The 18,850-nt window shown below is 44.7% G+C and overlaps 2 protein-coding genes across 3 annotated transcripts in view; one reads left to right on the top strand and one right to left on the bottom strand.

Annotated features, from left to right (window-relative positions):
* On the top strand, nucleotides 1–9,521 carry znf276 (zinc finger protein 276). 2 transcript variants are annotated; one of them, XM_047596721.1, is made up of 12 exons: nucleotides 1–133; nucleotides 815–1,079; nucleotides 1,836–2,154; nucleotides 2,238–2,284; nucleotides 2,361–2,777; nucleotides 3,162–3,261; nucleotides 4,684–4,767; nucleotides 5,178–5,297; nucleotides 5,375–5,450; nucleotides 6,204–6,321; nucleotides 6,391–6,490; nucleotides 8,391–9,521. In XM_047596721.1, the coding sequence occupies exons 2-12, from the start codon at nucleotides 869–871 to the stop codon at nucleotides 8,692–8,694; spliced, it is 1,896 nt and encodes a 631-aa protein (XP_047452677.1). In that variant the 5' UTR covers nucleotides 1–133; nucleotides 815–868; the 3' UTR covers nucleotides 8,695–9,521. The 2 variants fall into 2 exon arrangements, with proteins under 2 accessions (XP_047452677.1, XP_047452678.1); XM_047596722.1 differs by having other exon boundaries at nucleotides 3,162–3,243.
* The window catches only part of LOC125015094 (Fanconi anemia group A protein), a 25,740-nt gene continuing 16,269 nt past the window's right edge, over nucleotides 9,380–18,850 (bottom strand). Inside the window, exons 26-42 of the mRNA XM_047596753.1 lie at nucleotides 18,719–18,791; nucleotides 18,402–18,629; nucleotides 17,521–17,594; nucleotides 17,291–17,419; nucleotides 16,355–16,424; nucleotides 15,773–15,984; nucleotides 15,562–15,667; nucleotides 15,084–15,143; nucleotides 14,898–15,002; nucleotides 14,611–14,726; nucleotides 13,639–13,831; nucleotides 13,135–13,197; nucleotides 12,331–12,424; nucleotides 12,155–12,230; nucleotides 11,230–11,384; nucleotides 10,843–10,943; nucleotides 9,380–9,710 (exon numbers count right to left, since the gene is read on the bottom strand). Coding sequence (XP_047452709.1) covers nucleotides 9,612–9,710; nucleotides 10,843–10,943; nucleotides 11,230–11,384; nucleotides 12,155–12,230; nucleotides 12,331–12,424; nucleotides 13,135–13,197; nucleotides 13,639–13,831; nucleotides 14,611–14,726; nucleotides 14,898–15,002; nucleotides 15,084–15,143; nucleotides 15,562–15,667; nucleotides 15,773–15,984; nucleotides 16,355–16,424; nucleotides 17,291–17,419; nucleotides 17,521–17,594; nucleotides 18,402–18,629; nucleotides 18,719–18,791 — 1,954 coding nt within the window. The 3' untranslated portion in view covers nucleotides 9,380–9,611. The remainder of the gene's footprint in view (nucleotides 9,711–10,842; nucleotides 10,944–11,229; nucleotides 11,385–12,154; nucleotides 12,231–12,330; nucleotides 12,425–13,134; nucleotides 13,198–13,638; nucleotides 13,832–14,610; nucleotides 14,727–14,897; nucleotides 15,003–15,083; nucleotides 15,144–15,561; nucleotides 15,668–15,772; nucleotides 15,985–16,354; nucleotides 16,425–17,290; nucleotides 17,420–17,520; nucleotides 17,595–18,401; nucleotides 18,630–18,718; nucleotides 18,792–18,850) is intronic.

Here is an 18,850-nt window from a genome sequence, read left to right on the forward strand (position 1 = left end):
TTACACTTCCGGGTTCTAATGTTTACAACTGGCAGCAGCGTTGAAGCTACAGAGCTGCTCTTCCTGGTTAATAAAACCATCTTTTTAAATTAAAACCATGCTCTCTATGTTCTGGGATTTGTAGACCGTGACGGTAAGTTCAGCTTAAAGACTAAATTCATTTCTCTCGACGTAAATCTTATTTCAGAAACGAGCTGACGAAGGTTGCGGGGCTCGCTCGAGCTAAGCGGCTAACGGCTAGCAGCTTGTAAACAGAAAATTGTCGCGATGTAAAAATGCTCTTAAAGGTTATTTTGTGTTAGTTTGTGTATGGATGTTTAAATTAAAGGGGTCAACAACGCAAGACTTTGATTAACTTATAATTAAATATGTCAAATATTTACATACATTTAAACTTTAAGGGCTCAAAAGTGGTTAATATTATATGAGGAAAGATTACATATAAAGTGCAATTTATTAAATACTGAAGGGATATTAATGTTAAATGTAAAAGGTTATAACCTTTTTTTCCTCAAACAAGAATTCTGAAGAGTGTTTCTAATAATAGAGAGATGTTGATTCAACTGTGTTTTCATTTTGTAGTGCTATTGGACTGATGCATGTTCCTAATATTATGACATAGACTAAATAGCTGAAACGCTTTAGAGTTTAATTCAATTCCATCCATCCCCCACAATGATCCTCCAAGTGAATCGCCACCTTTCCATCAACAAACTCCACATTATTTAGACCTTAATGACTTCACTGGTGTTCCTAATGTAATGACCAGTGAGTGAACACACATCGTTCTTAGTGATCGGTTTCATCTTTTCAGTGGCGCAGCAGCAGAGCTCCGTTCATCAGCTGCTGACCGTCCAGCCTCACGGCCATGAAGAAGAGAGGCCGACGGACGAGGTCGTCGGAGGCTTCACGGAAGTCGTCAGAGGGCGTTGGCGAGGAGAAGAGGACCCCCGGAAACAGAGGCAGACCTCGAAAGACCGCCGCTGTGACTGCAGACGGTTTCTACCACGACAATGACCTCGGTTTGACGACGGCTGACGACACACAGAAACATCCAGAGAGCAAGTCCAGGTCTTCAGGTGAGCAGACACAAAGTTATAGAGAGTGAATTACCAGTATTACACATCACAGAGGTCCTCCTCTAGAATAACAAGTAAATTTAAAGGTCCAACCAGAGTCCATGTGTCCAGAAGAGTTTCCATCAGTGTGATGGTTTAGTTTCTATAAATCAGGGATTTGTCTCATGTTTGTGTTGAAGTGTGTGATGACAACAGATGAAAGGAGCTTTGTGAGGAGCTCAGAAAAAGAGTTGTTGTTGCTCATCAGGCTGGAAAATGTTCCACAACCATCAGTAAAGAGTCTGGAAGCCACAAATAATCCACAGAGAGTCAGACAGATTGAAGACGACTGTTCCCCTCCACAGGAGTGGTCCACCAACAAACATCACTCCATCATAGTGGGAGAGGAACCAGAGGAACCCAGGGGAACTTCTAAGCAGCTAAAGGCCTCTCTCACATTGGCTGATGTTCATGTTGATGAATCCACTCAACAACCAAAGACACTGCTCTCTGTCCACAAAGAAAATGTGGGACAATGTTTAGTGGACAGATGAGACCAGAGTAGAATAGTTTGGTTTAAATGTTTGGAGATGAACCAACACTGCATTCCAGCATCAGAACCTCATCCCTCCATGAAACATGGGGGCGCTAATGTCCTGGTTTGGGCCTGTTCTGCTGCATCTGCTCATCATTGATGGACCAATGAACTGTGAATTCTACCAGTGAACTCTGAAAGAAAATGTCAGAAAATAAACTGACCTCCGTGTCTCCCTGCAGGTCGACTCTCCACCGTCTGTCGTCTCTGCCACGGGAAGTTCTCTCCACGTTCTCTCCGTCACGCCTTCATCAAGTGGCCTCAGGAATCCCTCGACATCGTTGACGATGAGTCGGACGCCGCCGCCGCCACCCCCTCTCCTCTTTTGTTCCACACAGACTTCCAGCGGCTGGTCGGGGTTCAGCTGGACCGTGACCCCCGGCTCTCGGAGTTCATCTGCAAGAAATGCCACGCTAAGTTCTACAAGTGCCACAGCATCCTGATCAGGTTTCTGCAGAGGGTCAACCTCCCGCCTGTCGAGAAGGAGAACCTCAGAAACCGGTGAGTCCAAGAAGAGATCGGAATCTTAAAGAGTTTATGGCAGAACGTGTAGAAAGAAAAGCATTTGTTTGTCTGTGTTTCAGAAAGAATGTGAAGTTTCCAGAGTCGTCAGCGAAACACAGTTCAACAAGTAAATAACGCCGTCTTTTTCTTTGCTCTTGCATAAACTGACTGCGTTACTCACGTGTTAAAGTGTTTTCTTTCAGCGCCGCCGTCCATCACCTCCGACCCCAAGTGCCTCCACAGACTGGTGTCCTGGGCTCACCACCACGGGGAGGTGTGCCGCTCCTGCCCCGACCTGAAGGAGGTGCTGGAGGGCCAGTGCTGGGGCTCCGTCAAGGCCGTGTGGGGCTGCGTCGACGGCCACCGACACATCATGGACGCCCGATCCGCCGGCGCCGGCGCCGCCACAGTGAGCTTCGTCAGCGGGGGAGGTGGCGATGGAGCGATGTCGGAGGAGGAGGAGGAGGAACGGGAGGAGGAGGAGGACGAAGAGGAGGAGCAGCCAGGCAGGAACGGAAGGAGCTCAGCAGGAAGTATGAGCACCTTGGTTCAGAGCTCTCATCCTGGAGTCACAGCCCAGACTGAGACGGATCTGGACGCCTGGACGGGCGCCGCCGAAGGTGAGACACGCCACCATAGCGTACCTAATAAAGTGGCCATGTTCCTTTTAACGCCTGTTCACTAATCAAATCAAACTTTTATTTATGTAGCAGGAGCTTCACACAAAAAAGAAGCAAAGCAAAGGAACACGTTGCTTAAATAAGACAAGGACTTATTGATCCCCAGGGAAAATGTAATTGTTTTTACAGCCGAAAAAAATGAAGATACAAAAGTCAACTACACAAAAACTAAGCAGAAAGCAGAAATGAGTTGTGTTTTAGTGACTGGAAGGTGGAGACGTGTTATCGGCTGCTCCATTTTTAGGAACCGTGGTAAATGAATTTATTTTTCCTGTGCAGACGCCGACACAGACTTTTAATGTTTGTTTCTCGTCCTTTCATCAGATTTTGCCGGTGCAGAGGAGCCTCTGTCTCCTGCTGCAGCTCAGCTGGAGGACAGGACCGGAGACAGCGACCTGTCGGACAGGTTAACCACAAACCACATGTACATGAATTAAAATGTGTCCCCATGAATTCGTCCTCAGCCTGAACTGGAGACCAGGGGCCTCGTGCACAAAGACTTGCATGGATTTCTCACTGAAACACGGCGTCCGCCCAAAAAAATCAGATGTATCAAAGTGTGTGTTCGAATGGATCCAACCACTTTGTAGGAGAACCAAACCCCTCCCTGTCCACGCCCCAATTTAAATATGCAAATTTATTTACATAGGGTCGACATCGCGGATTCCCCGCTCTGCACGATCACATTTTCAGCATGAGTAAAACGAACAAGAGAAACGTCACCGAGTCTGAAGTCAAAGTGTAATCAAATGAAGTGGAGACACGCAGGTAACCGGTCGTCAGGCAGAAACACAAAAGGAAAGAAACATGGAAATCACTCGGTGTCGGGGTTGATAAGAGGAGTCAACAGCCACGTTTCCCTGGGGTCAAATGAAGGCAGAAAACATGTGAAATAGATTTAGTTTAATTGTTCATACACCATTTGAATGAATCACACTAACCCTTTTTAATTATAAGGTGCTTTAGTGGGAAACGAACACTTTAAATTATTTACTCAGCCACCGGCACCGTATCAGACTCCAGCCTGTTCCCAAACATGCTGCTGGTCAGAATGAACCAGGCCACTTTGCCACGATGTTGCTGCATTTGCGCATCACATATTATTTGTACATTTATGGAAACAAAATGTTTGCTGTTACTTTGTGCAGTCAATAGCTCCGACTACATCAGGGAAAACGGCTCTTGCTGTTCAACAGCATTGTGTGGGAATTAGATGAACCTGGACGACAGCTGAAAAAAATGATATAAATAAAGATATAAAAGTCAACTACACAAAAACTAAGCAGAAAGCAGAAATGAATTGTGAATCCGCGCTGTGTTGCGTTCAGGGCTGCAGCTCTGCACACAGCTCCAGTAAAACTGGCCTCGGGAAACGAAAACGATACATCTGAACGATGACGTGGGCGAACGCTTTGATACGTGAGGCCCCTGGTCTCAGTCTGTGTTTAAATCAGCTGCAGCGCCACCATGTGGTCAGTAGAATATCGTAACAGCTGCTGCCAATGATGGATCTCTACCTTCCACATACGTACGTACCACTACCATCCAGATTTAGGAACAAGGTGAAAAGGAAGGAAGGAAGGAAAGGAAAGAGAAAAGACAAAAGGAAGGAAGGGAGGAGAGAAAGAAGGGAGGAGGAAGGAAGGTCAGTCTGAATCTAATGAGTTCAGTCTTTGTTTCTTTACGTTGTTTCGTCTAGTTTTTCTGTCAGAATTATTAAAAATAATTTCATGTAGTTTAAAGATAAAAGTCTGAAATGAACTAAAACAGAAACAGTCAAGTGTCTTAAATGTTTCCTGTCCCTCTCGTTCAGTTTGTGAGACTGATGAAATCTAACTGTGTCCAGGGTCGTGTCCGAGGAGGAGTTTGAGGAGAACAGGAAAGGAGGTCTCTCAGACGAGGAGCTGTTTGAGTCGTACCAGGACGAGAGGTGAGTCCGACTCTACGAGGGGAACCAGAGTTTAGCTTCTGATCAGACCTGGAAATATCAACGGGAAGAAAGGAAGGAAGGAAGGAAGGAAGGAAGGAAGGAAGGAAGGAAGGAAGGAAGGAAGGAAGGAAGGAAGGAGGGAACCAGGAGAGAAGAAGAAAGGATGAAAGAATAAGGGAGGAGGAAGTTTCTGTTATATGTTGTTTGGATTCAATCATCAAAATCAAATAATAGTTGTTTTTCCAGTTTCTGTTTCTGGTTTTAAAAGTAAACTGGAGCTGAGTTCAGGTTGTTTCCAAGTTATTAACATTAATAAACGCTGATGAGTATAACTCTGTACAAAACTAATCAGTTATAAAATGAAACTAAAACGTGTTGGGTCCTTGAACCTTCGTCTCTCTTCCTCCCAGAACTCGAAGCATCAACGTCCCGAATAAGAGGAGACGGAGCCCGAAGGCCCCAGAGGAACCTAAAGTCAAAAAGAAACCTGGACCCAAACCGGGCTGGAAGAACAAGTTCAAACCTAAAGGGTGAGTGGAGCTTTGTTTCTGATCATTTAACAACCGATTTTATATTTATATTTATTTTTTTATTTTTGTCTTTCAAGAGAGGAGCTTCCAAACATCTACAAGTGTCCGTATCAAGGCTGCACGGCCGTTTACAGAGCTCCTGATGGACTGAAGGTCAGAATTTATTCTCTGCTGTTTCACAGCTGATTTAGCTCAGTTCATTCTGGAGTATTCAACAAGCGTTCCTAATGTTTTGGCCGCCCCCATTTTAAACTCCATCCTCCACAGTCATCACCCAGGTGAATCACTTTCACCTTTATTTAGGTTAAAATGAATTCACTACTGTACCTAATAAAGTGGCCACTGAGTGTATTTTCATGGTTAAAATGTGAATTTAGGTTCATTTAAATTCTATTCATGAGAATTAAAACATTTTAATGGTTTGTCCGATCTTTTCAGGTGTTAAAATATTTTACTTTATTTCATTTATTTTTGTGCTTTTGGTCAAAATATTTTAATCAATTACTTTAAATGACAATTTCCTCTTTTTTTTTACCATTCATTTTATACTTTTAGTTATTTTCTCTAATTGGTTTTAACATTAGATCAGGTACAAATCAGGATTTAGATTAGAATGACCTCCCTAGCCAACTATTCTAACTGTTTATCTGTAATTTGAAGCTGTTTTAATTCTTTATTTATGACATTTGTCCAATTTTTAATTAATTACGTTATATTAAAGTGCATTTTAACCATTTATTTTGTGCTTTAAGTTATTTTCTCTACTTATTTTTAAACATTTGATCAGTCACAAATCAGGATTTAGATTAGAATGACTTCACTAGTCGTCTTCTCAGGTGTGTTTGTGTCTCTGTGTCGAGTGGGTATTGAGGGAGGAGGAGTGATGGATCTTTTTGTCGCGTTTAGAAACACATTAAGGAGCATCACGAGGAGGTGAGGGAGCGACCCTGCCCTCACCCCGGCTGCAACAAGGTGTTCATGATCGACCGCTACCTGCAGAGACACGTCAAGCTCATCCACACAGGTGAGGACGAACTTAAGTTCAGTCAAATGAGTCATTTATAAAGTCACTGAACTCTTTCTGCGATTCCAGAGGAGAGGAACTACATCTGTGACCAGTGCGGTCAAACCTTCAAACAGAGGAAGCACCTGTCAGTTCACCAGATGAGGCATTCAGGGGCCAAACCACTGCAGTAAGTCCCGATGCTGGAGCTTTAACGCCTGAACCAACTAGACGTAGAAGCAGAATTAATTAATCAAACACAATGAGACTTTCTAGGATGGAACGACAAAAAATATTTAGCCTCATGAATTTGGAAACTGCATTTGCATCACGACGGTAACATCTTTCTCTGTAGCGCCCCCTGGTGCATGAACAGCAGCAACAACAATATATTAGAGTCCTATCATCTGGATTTCATTATGGTTAAACCACAGACTGTATATAAATATGGAGCTGCTCCTCTAAAGTGAAGCCAAATCAAGTAGAGCCCCCCCATGGTGGCTGCAGTATAGGTCATAAGCTCCACCCCCTCCATGTTAATGGGCTTGGGCCAAACTAAAACACTAAAAATACATGTCAATAAATGTTCAGTCATTAAAGGTAGTTAATATAATGTTGGTGAATATTCTGGAGCAAATTTTTTCTTAGAAGTTTCGTTTTAGCTCGTTATTTGATGCTATAAAACCACAAAACCAGGATGTTACATCATGGTGACCACCAGTTGCCATGCCAACCGCTCCGTAAAGCAGTCCTATGGGATTGTGAGAGTTGTAAAAATAAAATTTTAAAAACAAGTTCAGTGTATGATCCAATGTTTCCATGTAGCTGGTGGAGGTAGATCAGAGCCTGGTGTTAATTAATTAAATTAATTAATTAAAAGAAAACGTGAATGAGTCTGGAAGAAGTGTGAGCGGGGCCTCATGGCTCCTCCCTCAGATTGTGCTGATCAGACTCTGGCTCCAAACTCCAAAAATGAGAGGAAGTGGAGACGTGTTTAGTCCATATTTATATACAGTCTATGGAGGAGACGTGTTTAGTCCATATTTATATACGGTCTATGGAGGAGCAGTGCCAATTATATCGGTCTATGGAGGAGAGTTTAAATATTATAAAACAGGAGAACGGTTTAGTCCATATTTATATACAGTCTATGGAGGAGACGTGTTTAGTCCATATTTATATACAGTCTATGGAGGAGACGCGTTTAGTCCATATTTATATACGGTCTATGGAGGAGACGTGTTTAGTCCATATTTATATACAGTCTATGCAGGAGACGTGTTTAGTCCATATTTATATACAGTCTATGGTTAAGACTGACACAGTGAAAACTAATAATACTTCAACTGAATATTCCTCCAACCAGTCAGAAACCTTTATTATTTGTAAACTAATTCAACTCCACGTCTCTGATGACGTCTACGACTTCTCTACACTTTCAGGTCAGAACGACTTTCGATCTTTAAGATTTTAAAGAGGAAACTGAGTCGTTTGATCTCAAAATTAAACTCTAAAATCCTTGTTAATAGATGTTTTGGTGATGAAGTCCAAGGCGTTTACAAAAAGAGAAGAGAAAATGTTTTATCCGAGTAGCTTCTCCAGTTCTAAGAGACTGGAGGGAAGTTGAGGTTTAAACGGGAAACTCTGCGGGCAAAAACATCAGAAAGTAAAACTGACTTGTTTCCGTAAGAACTAGAAACTAGTGCCAGTATTTTCCATCAACAGCTGGTTACTCAACCTCTCATCATTCCAGCAACTCACATTTAGGACAAATAACTGGATGATGTTGATGATGAACATGTTGGAAACTCATTCATGTGGTTTAGTTCTGGAGGAATCAAAGTAAAAATAACAAGTTGTTGGGTTCACCTGATTTTTTTCATTTTGTAAAACTCTGTTGGTCGAATCCTATAAATGACTTTTATCAATGAAACCAGAATAAAATGACATATTGCTTCATGCAGCATGTGTCCAGAGCTCTGTTAAACCACCTCCCTATGAATTTTCCGATCATTTGGAACCTTTTACAGATAATTACGTTCATCTCCAGGATCAAACGCTGCAGTGATTGTATCGTTCTCCCCCTGCAGGTGTGAGGTTTGTGGCTTCCAGTGTCGCCAGCGAGCGTCGCTCAAGTACCACATGACCAAGCACAAGGCCGAGGCCGACCTGGAGTTCGAGTGTCTGACCTGCAGGAAGCGCTTCGAGAAGGCGCACAACCTCAACGTCCACATGTCCATGGTCCACCCGCTGACTCAGGCCGAGGCTCCGAGAGACGACGCCGACGTCCAGCAGCAGCAGCAGCAGCAGCGGCCGCCGCCGCCATCGTCGTACTCGGACCTGACCACCATCACGCTGACAGGGGAGGTGGTTCAACACGAGCAGGACAGATGACGACAGGAACTCAAAACAAAACAAAAAGAAAAACAAAAAAACCTCTGCACCAACATCTGTGACCAAGTCTCCTGAACACTTGAACACTTGTGGTGCCTCTGTTACAAATATAATGTAAAATTTAGACTCTGAACGAAGCCCTGAGAGCTCAACGTCCTTAGGTACGAGCGGATGCGTCAAACATATGAAGGTCTAATCTGCAGAATAATTTTTTTAATGCAAATAACTTCTAATTCTAATTTGTCCACTGTTTTAAAGAGACAGAAATGAGCCCTAATGATTTTTCTTAAGAAATTTCATTTTTTCTTTTAGGATTGTTTATTAAATGTTAACATTCTCCTAATTTACTTGTTCCTCTTTGCACTAAAACAGATGGAAAAACTCGGGAGTTGTCGTTATTCATAGGTTATTATTCTGTTATCTTACAGGTCCGGTCTCTTCAGAGCCTGAACTAAAATGAGTTTGACCCCCCTGGTTTAGAGAAGTAAAGTTAGAGGATAAATGATGAACCCTGTGGAGCTTAAATCAGATATTTGGTTGTGACGTTGAGCCCTCAGAGCTTCAGAAACATGAATCCATAGGAAGGTTTTTGAAGAACACGGCCACTGAATAAGTCTGAATAAATGCAGCTGGAAGTCCTTTAATGTAACCTGTAACGTAGAGACTCTCCACCAACACGATGCAGTCTAGTTTTAGTAGCTGTTTTTATTAAGTTATTACTCTTTTTTTTAGAGTGTATCTGTGGATTGTAGCAGTGAAAGGGCTCCAGATGTACATGTGTGCATTAAAGCGTTGTAAATAAAATACAGACGTTTGTTTTTTACAAATCTGGTCATGGAACAAGTTTTTTTTTTTTTTTTTTTTTTTTCGTTTAGTTCTGGTCCTGTTACCATCTCCGTTAAAGAAAGAGCTCGGCCTCAGAAGAAGTCCAGGTCTGGGCTGAGGCTGGGGGGGTCCAGGTGTAAGGAGAGAGCCGCCCCCAGCTCCGGGTCCAGGTCTGCACATCGGGACTCCAGCTGGGGAGGGAGGAGAGGATGGGGAGGGTGAGACGGGGGTGAAGGAGGAGAGGGTGAAGGATGAGAGGACGGGGAGGGTGAGACGGGGATGAAGGATGAATGGAGGAGGGGGAGGGTGAGACGGGGATGAAGGAGGAGAGGAGGGGGATGGAGGAGAGGACGGGGAGGGTGAGACGAGGACGGGGAGGGTGAGACGGGGATGAAGGAGGAGAGGACGGGGAGGGTGAGACGGGGATGAAGGAGGAGAGGAGGGGGAGGGTGAGACGGGGGTGAAGGAGGAGAGGACGGGGAGGGTGAGACGGGGATGAAGGAGGAGAGGAGGGGGAGGGTGAGACGGGGGTGAAGGAGGAGAGGACGGGGAGGGTGAGACGAGGACGGGGAGGGTGAGACGGGGATGAAGGAGGAGAGGACGGGGAGGGTGAGACGGGGATGAAGGAGGAGAGGACGGGGATGAAGGAGGAGAGGACGGGGAGGGTGAGACGGGGGATGAAGGATGAATGGAGGGGGAGGATGAGACGGGGATGAAGGAGGAGAGGACGGGGAGGGTGAGACGGGGGTGAAGGATGAGAGGATGGGGAGGGTGAGACGGGGATGAAGGAGGAGAGGATGGGGAGGGTGAGACGGGGATGAAGGAGGAGAGGATGGGGATGAAGGAGGAGAGGAGGGGGAGGGTGAGACGGGGATGAAGGAGGAGAGGATGGGGATGAAGGAGGAGAGGAGGGGGAGGGTGAGACGGGGATGAAGGAGGAGAGGATGGGGATGAAGGAGGAGAGGAGGGGGAGGGTGAGACGGGGATGAAGGAGGAGAGGATGGGGATGAAGGAGGAGAGGAGGGGGAGGGTGAGACGAGGGATGAAGGAGAAGAGGACGGGGAGGGTGAGACGAGGACGGGGAGGAGAGGATGAGGAGGGTGAGACGGGGGTGAAGGATGAACGGACGGGGAGGGTGAGACGGGGATGAAGGAGGAGAGGATGAGGAGGGTGAGACGGGGGTGAAGGATGAACGGACGGGGAGGGTGAGACGGGGATGAAGGAGGAGAGGATGAGGAGGGTGAGACGGGGATGAAGGATGAATGGAGGGGGAGGGGGGGAGGCTGGAAGGAGGGGGGGTGGGGGAGGGGGGAGTGTTGCTACCTGTCTGAGCCGAGCGGACGACAGAGGAGACGACGTCTGAGAGGAGACGAGTCTGAGGAGAAGCTGCTTCATGAAAACGAGGATCTGAGAAGAATCCGTCTGAAGAAAGAGTTTAAAGATCTGAGAGTCTGATGGACAGAAATCTACCAGTAACAGGTATCTATGCAATATGACAGGTCATATTATTCTAGTAATACCACTTCTTCTTCTTCTTCTTCCCCTAATAAAGTTTCTTCTTCTTTTTCTAAAAATACCACTTCTTTGGACACTTCCTCTTTTTTCCTATTACTGTAAATCCTCGTCTTTCTCCTCCTTTCTAATTTTATTCATCATCCTTCTTCTTCTTCTTCCAGCCTGTTTTCGTCCCTGATCCTGATCTAGTTCTCACCTCCTCCTCAGACGGGGAGGTGTGTGGTGGAGGCGTGAGTCCGTCCAGGAGGAGCTGCAGGAGGTCCAGGTAGCAGGCGATGGAGGTGTGGAGGAAATCTGGACGGTGTGCAGCGGCTCTCTGGAGCAACTCCTCACTTTGCTGCTGCAACAAACTGCACAGACACTATGTAGCTACTGAAATAAAGAAGACACTACGTACATACTGAAATAAAAAATACATTAAATTAAAAAAAATAAAATAGTTATTTAAATACATAAAAGACACTAAGTAAAAAAAAGACTACATACCTAATTAAGTAAAAAGACACCATGTAGATAATTAAATAAAAGACACTATGTAACTGTTTAAATAAAAAATAGACACTATGTAACTAATTAAATTAAATAGAAAAACACTATGTAGCTATTTAAATAAATAAAAAAGACTACGTAAAATAAAAGACACTATGTAACTAATTAAATAAAATAAAAAAACCATTATGTAGCTATTTAAATAAATAAAAAAGACTATGTAAAATAAAAGACTATGTATCTAATTAAATAATAAAGACACTATGTAGATAATTAAATAAAAGACACTATGTAACTGTTTAAATAAAAAATAGACACTATGTAAAATAAAAGACACTACGTACATACTGAAATAAAAAAATACATTAAATTAAAATATATAAAATAGTTATTTAAATACATAAAAGACACTAAGTAAAAAAAAGACTACATACCTAATTAAGTAAAAAGACACCATGTAGATAATTAAATAAAAGACACTATGTAACTAATTAAATTAAATAAAAAAACACTATGTAGCTATTTAAATAAATAAAAAAGACTATGTAAAATAAAAGACTATGTATCTAATTAAATAATAAAGACACTTCGTAGCTGTTTAAATAACATTCGGTGTAGATCCTCCTCTCACCTGCAGAAAGCCCAGGGCATCAGTCGGGTAAACTCGTCCGTCGTCACCATGGTAACCGACTGATAAACGCCTCGTTCTACGGGGAAATGAAACGAGGTTAGGTTTTACCTTCTGAATAATGAGCGGCTGAACATTAAGGAGGAGGAGGAGGAGGAGGAGATGATGAAGGCTGAGACCGTTGGGCCTGAAGATGAGGAGCCAGTCGTCGGAGTCCAGGAGTGAAGTCAGCAGCTCAGAGCAGACGTTCCTCAGCGTTTTAAGGTTCTTCTCCTGCAGACGCAACCAAGGAAAACGCCTCAGTCACTCAATCACCGTTCCACTATAACCGTTCCCTTCATTTATTCATTTATACTGGAGCTAAGAACAATACAGCGTTTATACGGTGCTTTCACACCTCACATTAACATCCATCTCTGAGGTCCTGGAGATAATTAAAATGTGTCTCCGCTAGCGTCTCCAGCCAGGGCCCGTATTTATCAAACGTCTGAGAATGACTCGGTTACAATATTCTGACAATAATCTACAAATTTATACAAATTATTTACATTGAATCAAAAATAAACTATTTAACTTTTTTTTTTTAATTAATTGTACTATTTTATTTCCAGTTTAACCTTTTCTGATTGTATTTTATGTCTTTCAAGCCTCTAACGCAGCGATCCTCAACCAGGGGTGCGTAGACCCCTCGTGGTCTGTGGCGTCATATCGAGGGGTCCTCGGGGTAGATCAGTAATATGCAGATATATGTATCTGTTGATTCTACTGTGGAATAATCCTAATACAGCCCCAGATCTCAGTTTGTCTGTAAGGAACCAGCGCCATCATGTGGCCACTCCACCTCCACTGTGCAGGACATTTATAAGATGTATTAAAAACCAGACGTGGTTCTCTACTCGTCCAGACTATAATGGAGCAGATGAGAGCCGTACGCTAGCGGCCATGTTTGACTCTGTAGCTGGACATGAAGCGACTGTAGTTACCTGAGGGCAGAGGAGCACTGACAGGAAGTCATTGACACACAGGAAAAGAAGAAAAACCTGCACCTGGAGACAGAAATGAGACAGAAGACGCCATAAAAGATGGAAAACGATGAAAAATTTTAAAAATATCTGGTGACTTCACTCATGACTGATCTGGAGTTTAAAGCTTTAGAGACTGAATACAAGAGAAAAAAGATTAAATCTCTACTGGGGTTCAAATGGGAGATTCATCTACTACTGTTACTACTAGTACTACTACTATTACTATTACTCCTTCTACTACTACTACTCCTTATTCTACTACCACTACTATTCCTTCTTCCTGGGTTTAAAAGTTGAATCAATTCATAAAATCAATGTAAGAGGAAAACATCACAACATCATGAATTTAACCTTGTTCATCTTAGACAGAGAAACAACCTTGATTATAGCGGATTCAGCACCGAGATGCAAGTGGAACAAAATAAACTAAACAGTTATTTTAAATGAACAAGACGCTGCCACCTGTCTGTGTCTGGCGTCCGTCTCTGGTCGCAGTGAGTTCAGAGCAGCTCTGTAGTTCCTGTGGTTTCCTCCGTACAGGCTGGCGGCTAACAGCAGCGCTGCAGCTGGAGGCGGGGCTAACAGCTGACCTGCAGCTGGAGGCGGGGCTAACAGCTGACCTGCAGCTGGAGGCGTGGCTAACAGCTGCTCCAGGCTACACAGCAGAGGAGTAAACATAAACAACACTTCAACAGGCTCAGAGTCTCAGTTCTGTGACAGGTTTGTGCATCTTCTCTGAAATGATCCCACAGTTTTAAACCTCTATTAAATGGTTGTTTGTTCCATAAATAAATAATTTGACTTTTGCATGGACCAAAGGATCAAAGTTCCCCTGTTCCAGGTGTAAATGTATCAGGGCCACTCATGACAGAAAAAATGAGAGGAGAAAACTCTTTGAGACGATCATGTGACTGTTTCTATAAAATACCGTGCAGGCTGTTGGATGAAGTAGTGAAACTAGACTTGGGACGAAGAAATCTTTTCTCTTTTAGCTACAAACACAGAGTAGTTCACAGAATCAGGACTTTGAAGAGACTGAGAAGAAAACTGAGACTGAGAAATAAATGAAAAGCACCCTGTACAGTATTTTATAGAAACAGTCACGGGATCTGGTTGTTATTGTCTCAAAGGGTCGACTTCATTCTCCGCATTATATTCAGATATCGACTTTAACCTCAACATTATACTTCGACTTTTTTCTCAGCGTATTTTGACTTTTTCTCGATATTATATTTGGATTTTTTTCTTGAAGTGCACGATGGAGAAACATCTGGAACAAGAGAAAACACAAACTTTGATCCAAGCAAAAGTCAAATTATTTGTTTTTATTTTGTTTATGGAACCGACAGCCGTTTAATACAGATTTAAAATTGTCATAGACTCAAAAGGTCGACGTTTTTCCTCAAAGTGCATGATGTAAAAGTCCGTTTTTACCTGCAGGCCCAGCGCTGACAGTCGTCCAGGATCTGCAGCGGCTCCGGTGGAGACTCTTCACCACGGAGACGACGCCACAGAGACAGAAGAACCGGAGACAGACGCCGCCACCAGCGCTACACAACACACAGGACGACAGACAAAGAGACTCCTGGTCATTGTTCACCTGGAAGAAACCAACTACTTTCATCAGCACGGAGACTTATTCTCACAAAAACACACGAGGAGCAGAGTCTTTTTAAGGCGTGTGGATGTTCTGAGCTGTATGTGCAGAATGAAGTCAGTACCACGGTGGAGACCAGCAGCAGAGGACAGCGCTCACTGATCTGAGACCAGGCTTTGTTGACCTCGTCTCTGGGACGTCCACAGCGTCCGGCGGCACAGATCAGACCCTGGAACAGACACTAAGAGCTCAGAGAAGAGTTCAAGTCTGTCTAAGATTTAGAACCTTTATGGTAAAAAAGGATTCTCACTCTGAGGAAGTGTGAGGTTACGTGACAGGGCAGAAGGCCGGCCGGAGAACACGCCCCCCTCTGGACACAAGGAGAGTCACAAATTATTTATATTACACTTTAAAAAAAAAGAAAAGAAAAAGAGTCTGATGGAGGAGGAGGAGGAGGAGAAGGAGAAGAAGAAGAAGAAGAAGAAGGAGGAGGAGGAGGAGGAGGAGAAGAAGAAGAAGAAGAAGAAGAAGAAGGAAGGAGGAGGAGGAGGAGAAGAAGAAGAAGAAGGAAGAGGAGGAGAAGAAGAAGAAGAAGAAGAAGAAGAAGAGGAGGAGAAGAAGAAGAAGAAGAAGGAAGAGGAGGAGAAGAAGAAGAAGAAGAAGGAGGAGAAGGAGAAGAAGGAGGAGGAGGAGGAGGGGGAGGAGGAGGAAGAGGAGGAGGAGGAGGAGGAGGAGGAGAGCTTCAGCGTGTTCATGCTTTTATTTCCATTGCTCTAGAATAAACTGACCTGGTGCTGGTTGACATGTTCTATCAGTTTACTACAGTCCACAGTCGTCCTCCCTCCTTCAGCCTTCACTTTAAAGCTCGTCACAGCAGGGAGGGACAGGAGGACCCTGGGAGACAAAGGAGGTGTTCAGAGGTTTACCAACAAAGACTCCTCCTTCTCCTCCTCCTCCTCGCGTTGGTCAAACCATTTAATCAGGAATGATTCTACGAACCTGTTCCACTTTTGGAGCGTTTGCTGCCGGCTGAGCTCAATGCCGACGCTTTGTGACGAGGAGGACGAAGAGGACGAAGGGGACGAAGGGGACGAAGGGGACGAAGAAGAGCATCTCTGAGAGACAACCTCAAACAGGACGTCACACACACCCACTGGACTTCCACCACGACTGCTGCAGACGTCTGTCACCTCCATCTCATAGACGAGTTCCTGGACACAAACACAGAACGTTCTTTTCTACTCTTAGCTTCCTCCCTCACTCCCTCCCTCCCTTCCTTCCTTCCTTCCTCCTTTCCTTCCATGTGTCCCTGGTTCTGGTCCAGTTGTAGATAAAGATCCATCAGAGGCAGCAGCTGATACATTATTCTACTGACCACATGGTGGCGCTGCAGCTGATTTACACTCAGACTGAGACCAGATCTCCAGTTCTGGCTGTGGATTCATTTTAATTCTTTAACACCAGGTGTGAACATGGACAGTTCGAGGTGGATCAGGTTAACCTGACTTCATTAGAGCATTAGAGCACAACATTAGACGCTTCATTCTTAAAACTACACCACACACGTGAGTAAACACACACCTGTAACCTGGACAGGATGTCGGGTAAACAGGTTCCTCTGGGATTCAGCTTCTTCAGCCTCTGGTCGCTGCTGATGTCAAACACAACGTGACGTACGAGCACAAAGAATCAAGTTAAAATCAGTCAACATTTCCACTCATCACTGCGTCTTATAGACCAAAGTAAATTATCCATCTTTATCTGAGCGAAGCCGTTGCTACGTCTTGATTTATGAGGTGACTCCATCTTATTTATCATCTCTTTTAATCCTGAATAATTGGGCCTAAAGTCTCTGTTCTCAGGACTTTTTACATGTTACTGTTCCTAAGGTCAGAGCAGAAATGTGGAAGAAAGTTTTTAAGTTTTCTGCTCCAACTACAGCAGTTAGAGCTCAAACTCCAGAATCCGGTATCTCTGAATGTATTTAAGTCCATGATAAACCGCATTATATCCAGGCTTCATGAGTGTAAATGTTTTATTTTTAACAAGATTTTGCAAATTTAACTATTTGTATTTTGTATATTTAATGTGATCATGTGTTGAAACTGAACTATATGAGACGTCATTCAAGGCCAGGTCTCTCTTGAAAAAGAATAGGACACACCTGGCTGAAAAAAGGTATTTATAATAATAATAATAATAATAATAATAATAATAACAATAATAATAATAATGTGTACGTGTTTCCATTGAAATGTGTTTTGAGAATGAGCTGTCTCTCTTATAAACTCTGGTCTTTGCGTGATTTCTCATATTTCTCTTAATTCTTGTCACTTTGAGGAAGAAGAACTGGTCACATGACCCTGCATCGTCTCCATTGATGGATAAATGCCAAAAAAAAAAGTGTTTCCATTGCACTTTTGAGATAAACGTTTCTATGGAAACGTCGGAGTCAATCTGCTCCTGATGCTTCGTAACGTTACTAATCTATAATCATATTAAAGACGTGAGCAGAACCTCGGCTCCTGGTCCATGATGGCGTTCAGCAGCTGAGAGCAGAGGGTCTTCACGTCTCCTCCACATCCGCCCTGATCCCGGGGCCGGGTCAGGAAAAGCTCCAGGACGGCCCAGTGCTGGTACTCCTGGCTGCAGGGACACAACAGGGACACAACATCCAACACAGCTTCAGGTTCAGGAGCCTGATCAGAGTCTGGAGAGTCCGAGCCGAGTGTCGATAAAACTCTCACCGCTCAGCGTCGCACAGGACGTCCTCACTCCTCTGCACCCGCAGCTCCTGGTCCAGCCACTCAGACAGCGACAGCTACACAAATAACAACCACAGAAGAAGAAGAAGATTCAGTTACAGCAACATGAATTCAAAGAAAGAAGAAGAGAATTGTTGTTGTTTTTAATCTGATGGAGGAGGAGGAAGAGGAGGAGGAACAGGAGGGGGAGGGGGGAGGAGGAAGAGGGGAGGAGGAGGAGATGGAGGAGGAGGAGGAGGTGCGGGGGAACAGGAGGAAGAGAAGGAGGAAGAAAGGAAGATGGAGGGGGAGATAGAGGAGGAGGAGAAAAGGGAGAGGAAGAGGGAGGAGAAGGAGGAGATGGAGGAGGAGAAGAAGGAGGGGGACATGGGGGGAGATGGAGGAGGAGGAGATGAAGGAGGAGAAAATGGAGAGGAAGGAGGAGGAGAAGGAGGAGGGGGAGGAGGAGGCAGGAGGAGGGGGGAGGAGGAGAAAATGGAGAGGAAGGAGGAGGAGAAGGAGGAGGGGGAGGCGGAGGCAGGAGGAGAAAATAGAGAGGAAGGAGAAGGGGGAGGAGGATGGGGAGGAGGAGGCAGGAGGAGGAGGAGGCAGGAGGAACAGGAGGAAGAGAAGGAGGAAGAAATGAAGATGGAGGGGGAGATAGAGGAGGAGGAGAAAAGGGAGAGGAAGGGGGAGGAGAAGGAGGAGACGATGGAGGAGGAGGGGCGAGGAGGAGAAAGACAAGGAGGAGGGGGAAGAAAGGAAGGAGGAGGGGGACATGGGGGGAGATGAAGGAGGAGAAAATGGAGAGGAAGGGGGAGGAGAAGGAGGAGGGGGGGCATTCCAGTGATTCCTCCCTCCTCTCCCACCAGGAGGTGTCTCACCTGATACTGCGCCTCCTCCTCCAGCTGTCTGAAGACAGGAAGTGTCCACAGCCTCCAGGAGCTCCTCCTCCAGCTGCTGAGGTCAGAGGAGCTCCTCCACAGGTCCAACAGGCTCCCCACCTCCTGCTCACTCAGACCTCCTCCTCCTCCTCCACCTCCACCTCCTCCTCCTCCTCCTCCACCTCCTCTTCTGGCTTCAGGCACCAGCCGAGGAACGAGGTACAGGAGCTAAACAGGGAGCAGGAGATTTATGCAGTAATAACTATTTAATGGGCCCAGGAGGAGTTAAAGGGTTAAAGTTGCTGAGGAGGTGCTACCTTCTTGTAGAGGCTGGGGGGGGTGAAGTCGACCCCCCTGAACATCCCATAACTCACAGCAGCTACACACAACCTGGTCAACAACACAACAACACGACAACACGACACTCACATCAGTCCACGTCCCAAAAG

The sequence above is a fragment of the Mugil cephalus genome, chromosome 10 (assembly GCF_022458985.1).
Source record: "Mugil cephalus isolate CIBA_MC_2020 chromosome 10, CIBA_Mcephalus_1.1, whole genome shotgun sequence".
Taxonomy (NCBI): Eukaryota; Metazoa; Chordata; class Actinopteri; order Mugiliformes; family Mugilidae; genus Mugil; species Mugil cephalus.

Coding starts and splice junctions, on each gene's coding strand:
- znf276 (XM_047596721.1), top strand. CDS start 869: ATGAAGAAGAGAGGCCGACGGACGAGGTCGTCGGAGGCTTCACGGAAG. Junction 2,285..2,360: donor AGCGAAACACAGTTCAACAA/GTAAATAACGCC, acceptor GTTTTCTTTCAG/CGCCGCCGTCCATCACCTCC. Junction 5,298..5,374: donor AACAAGTTCAAACCTAAAGG/GTGAGTGGAGCT, acceptor TTGTCTTTCAAG/AGAGGAGCTTCCAAACATCT.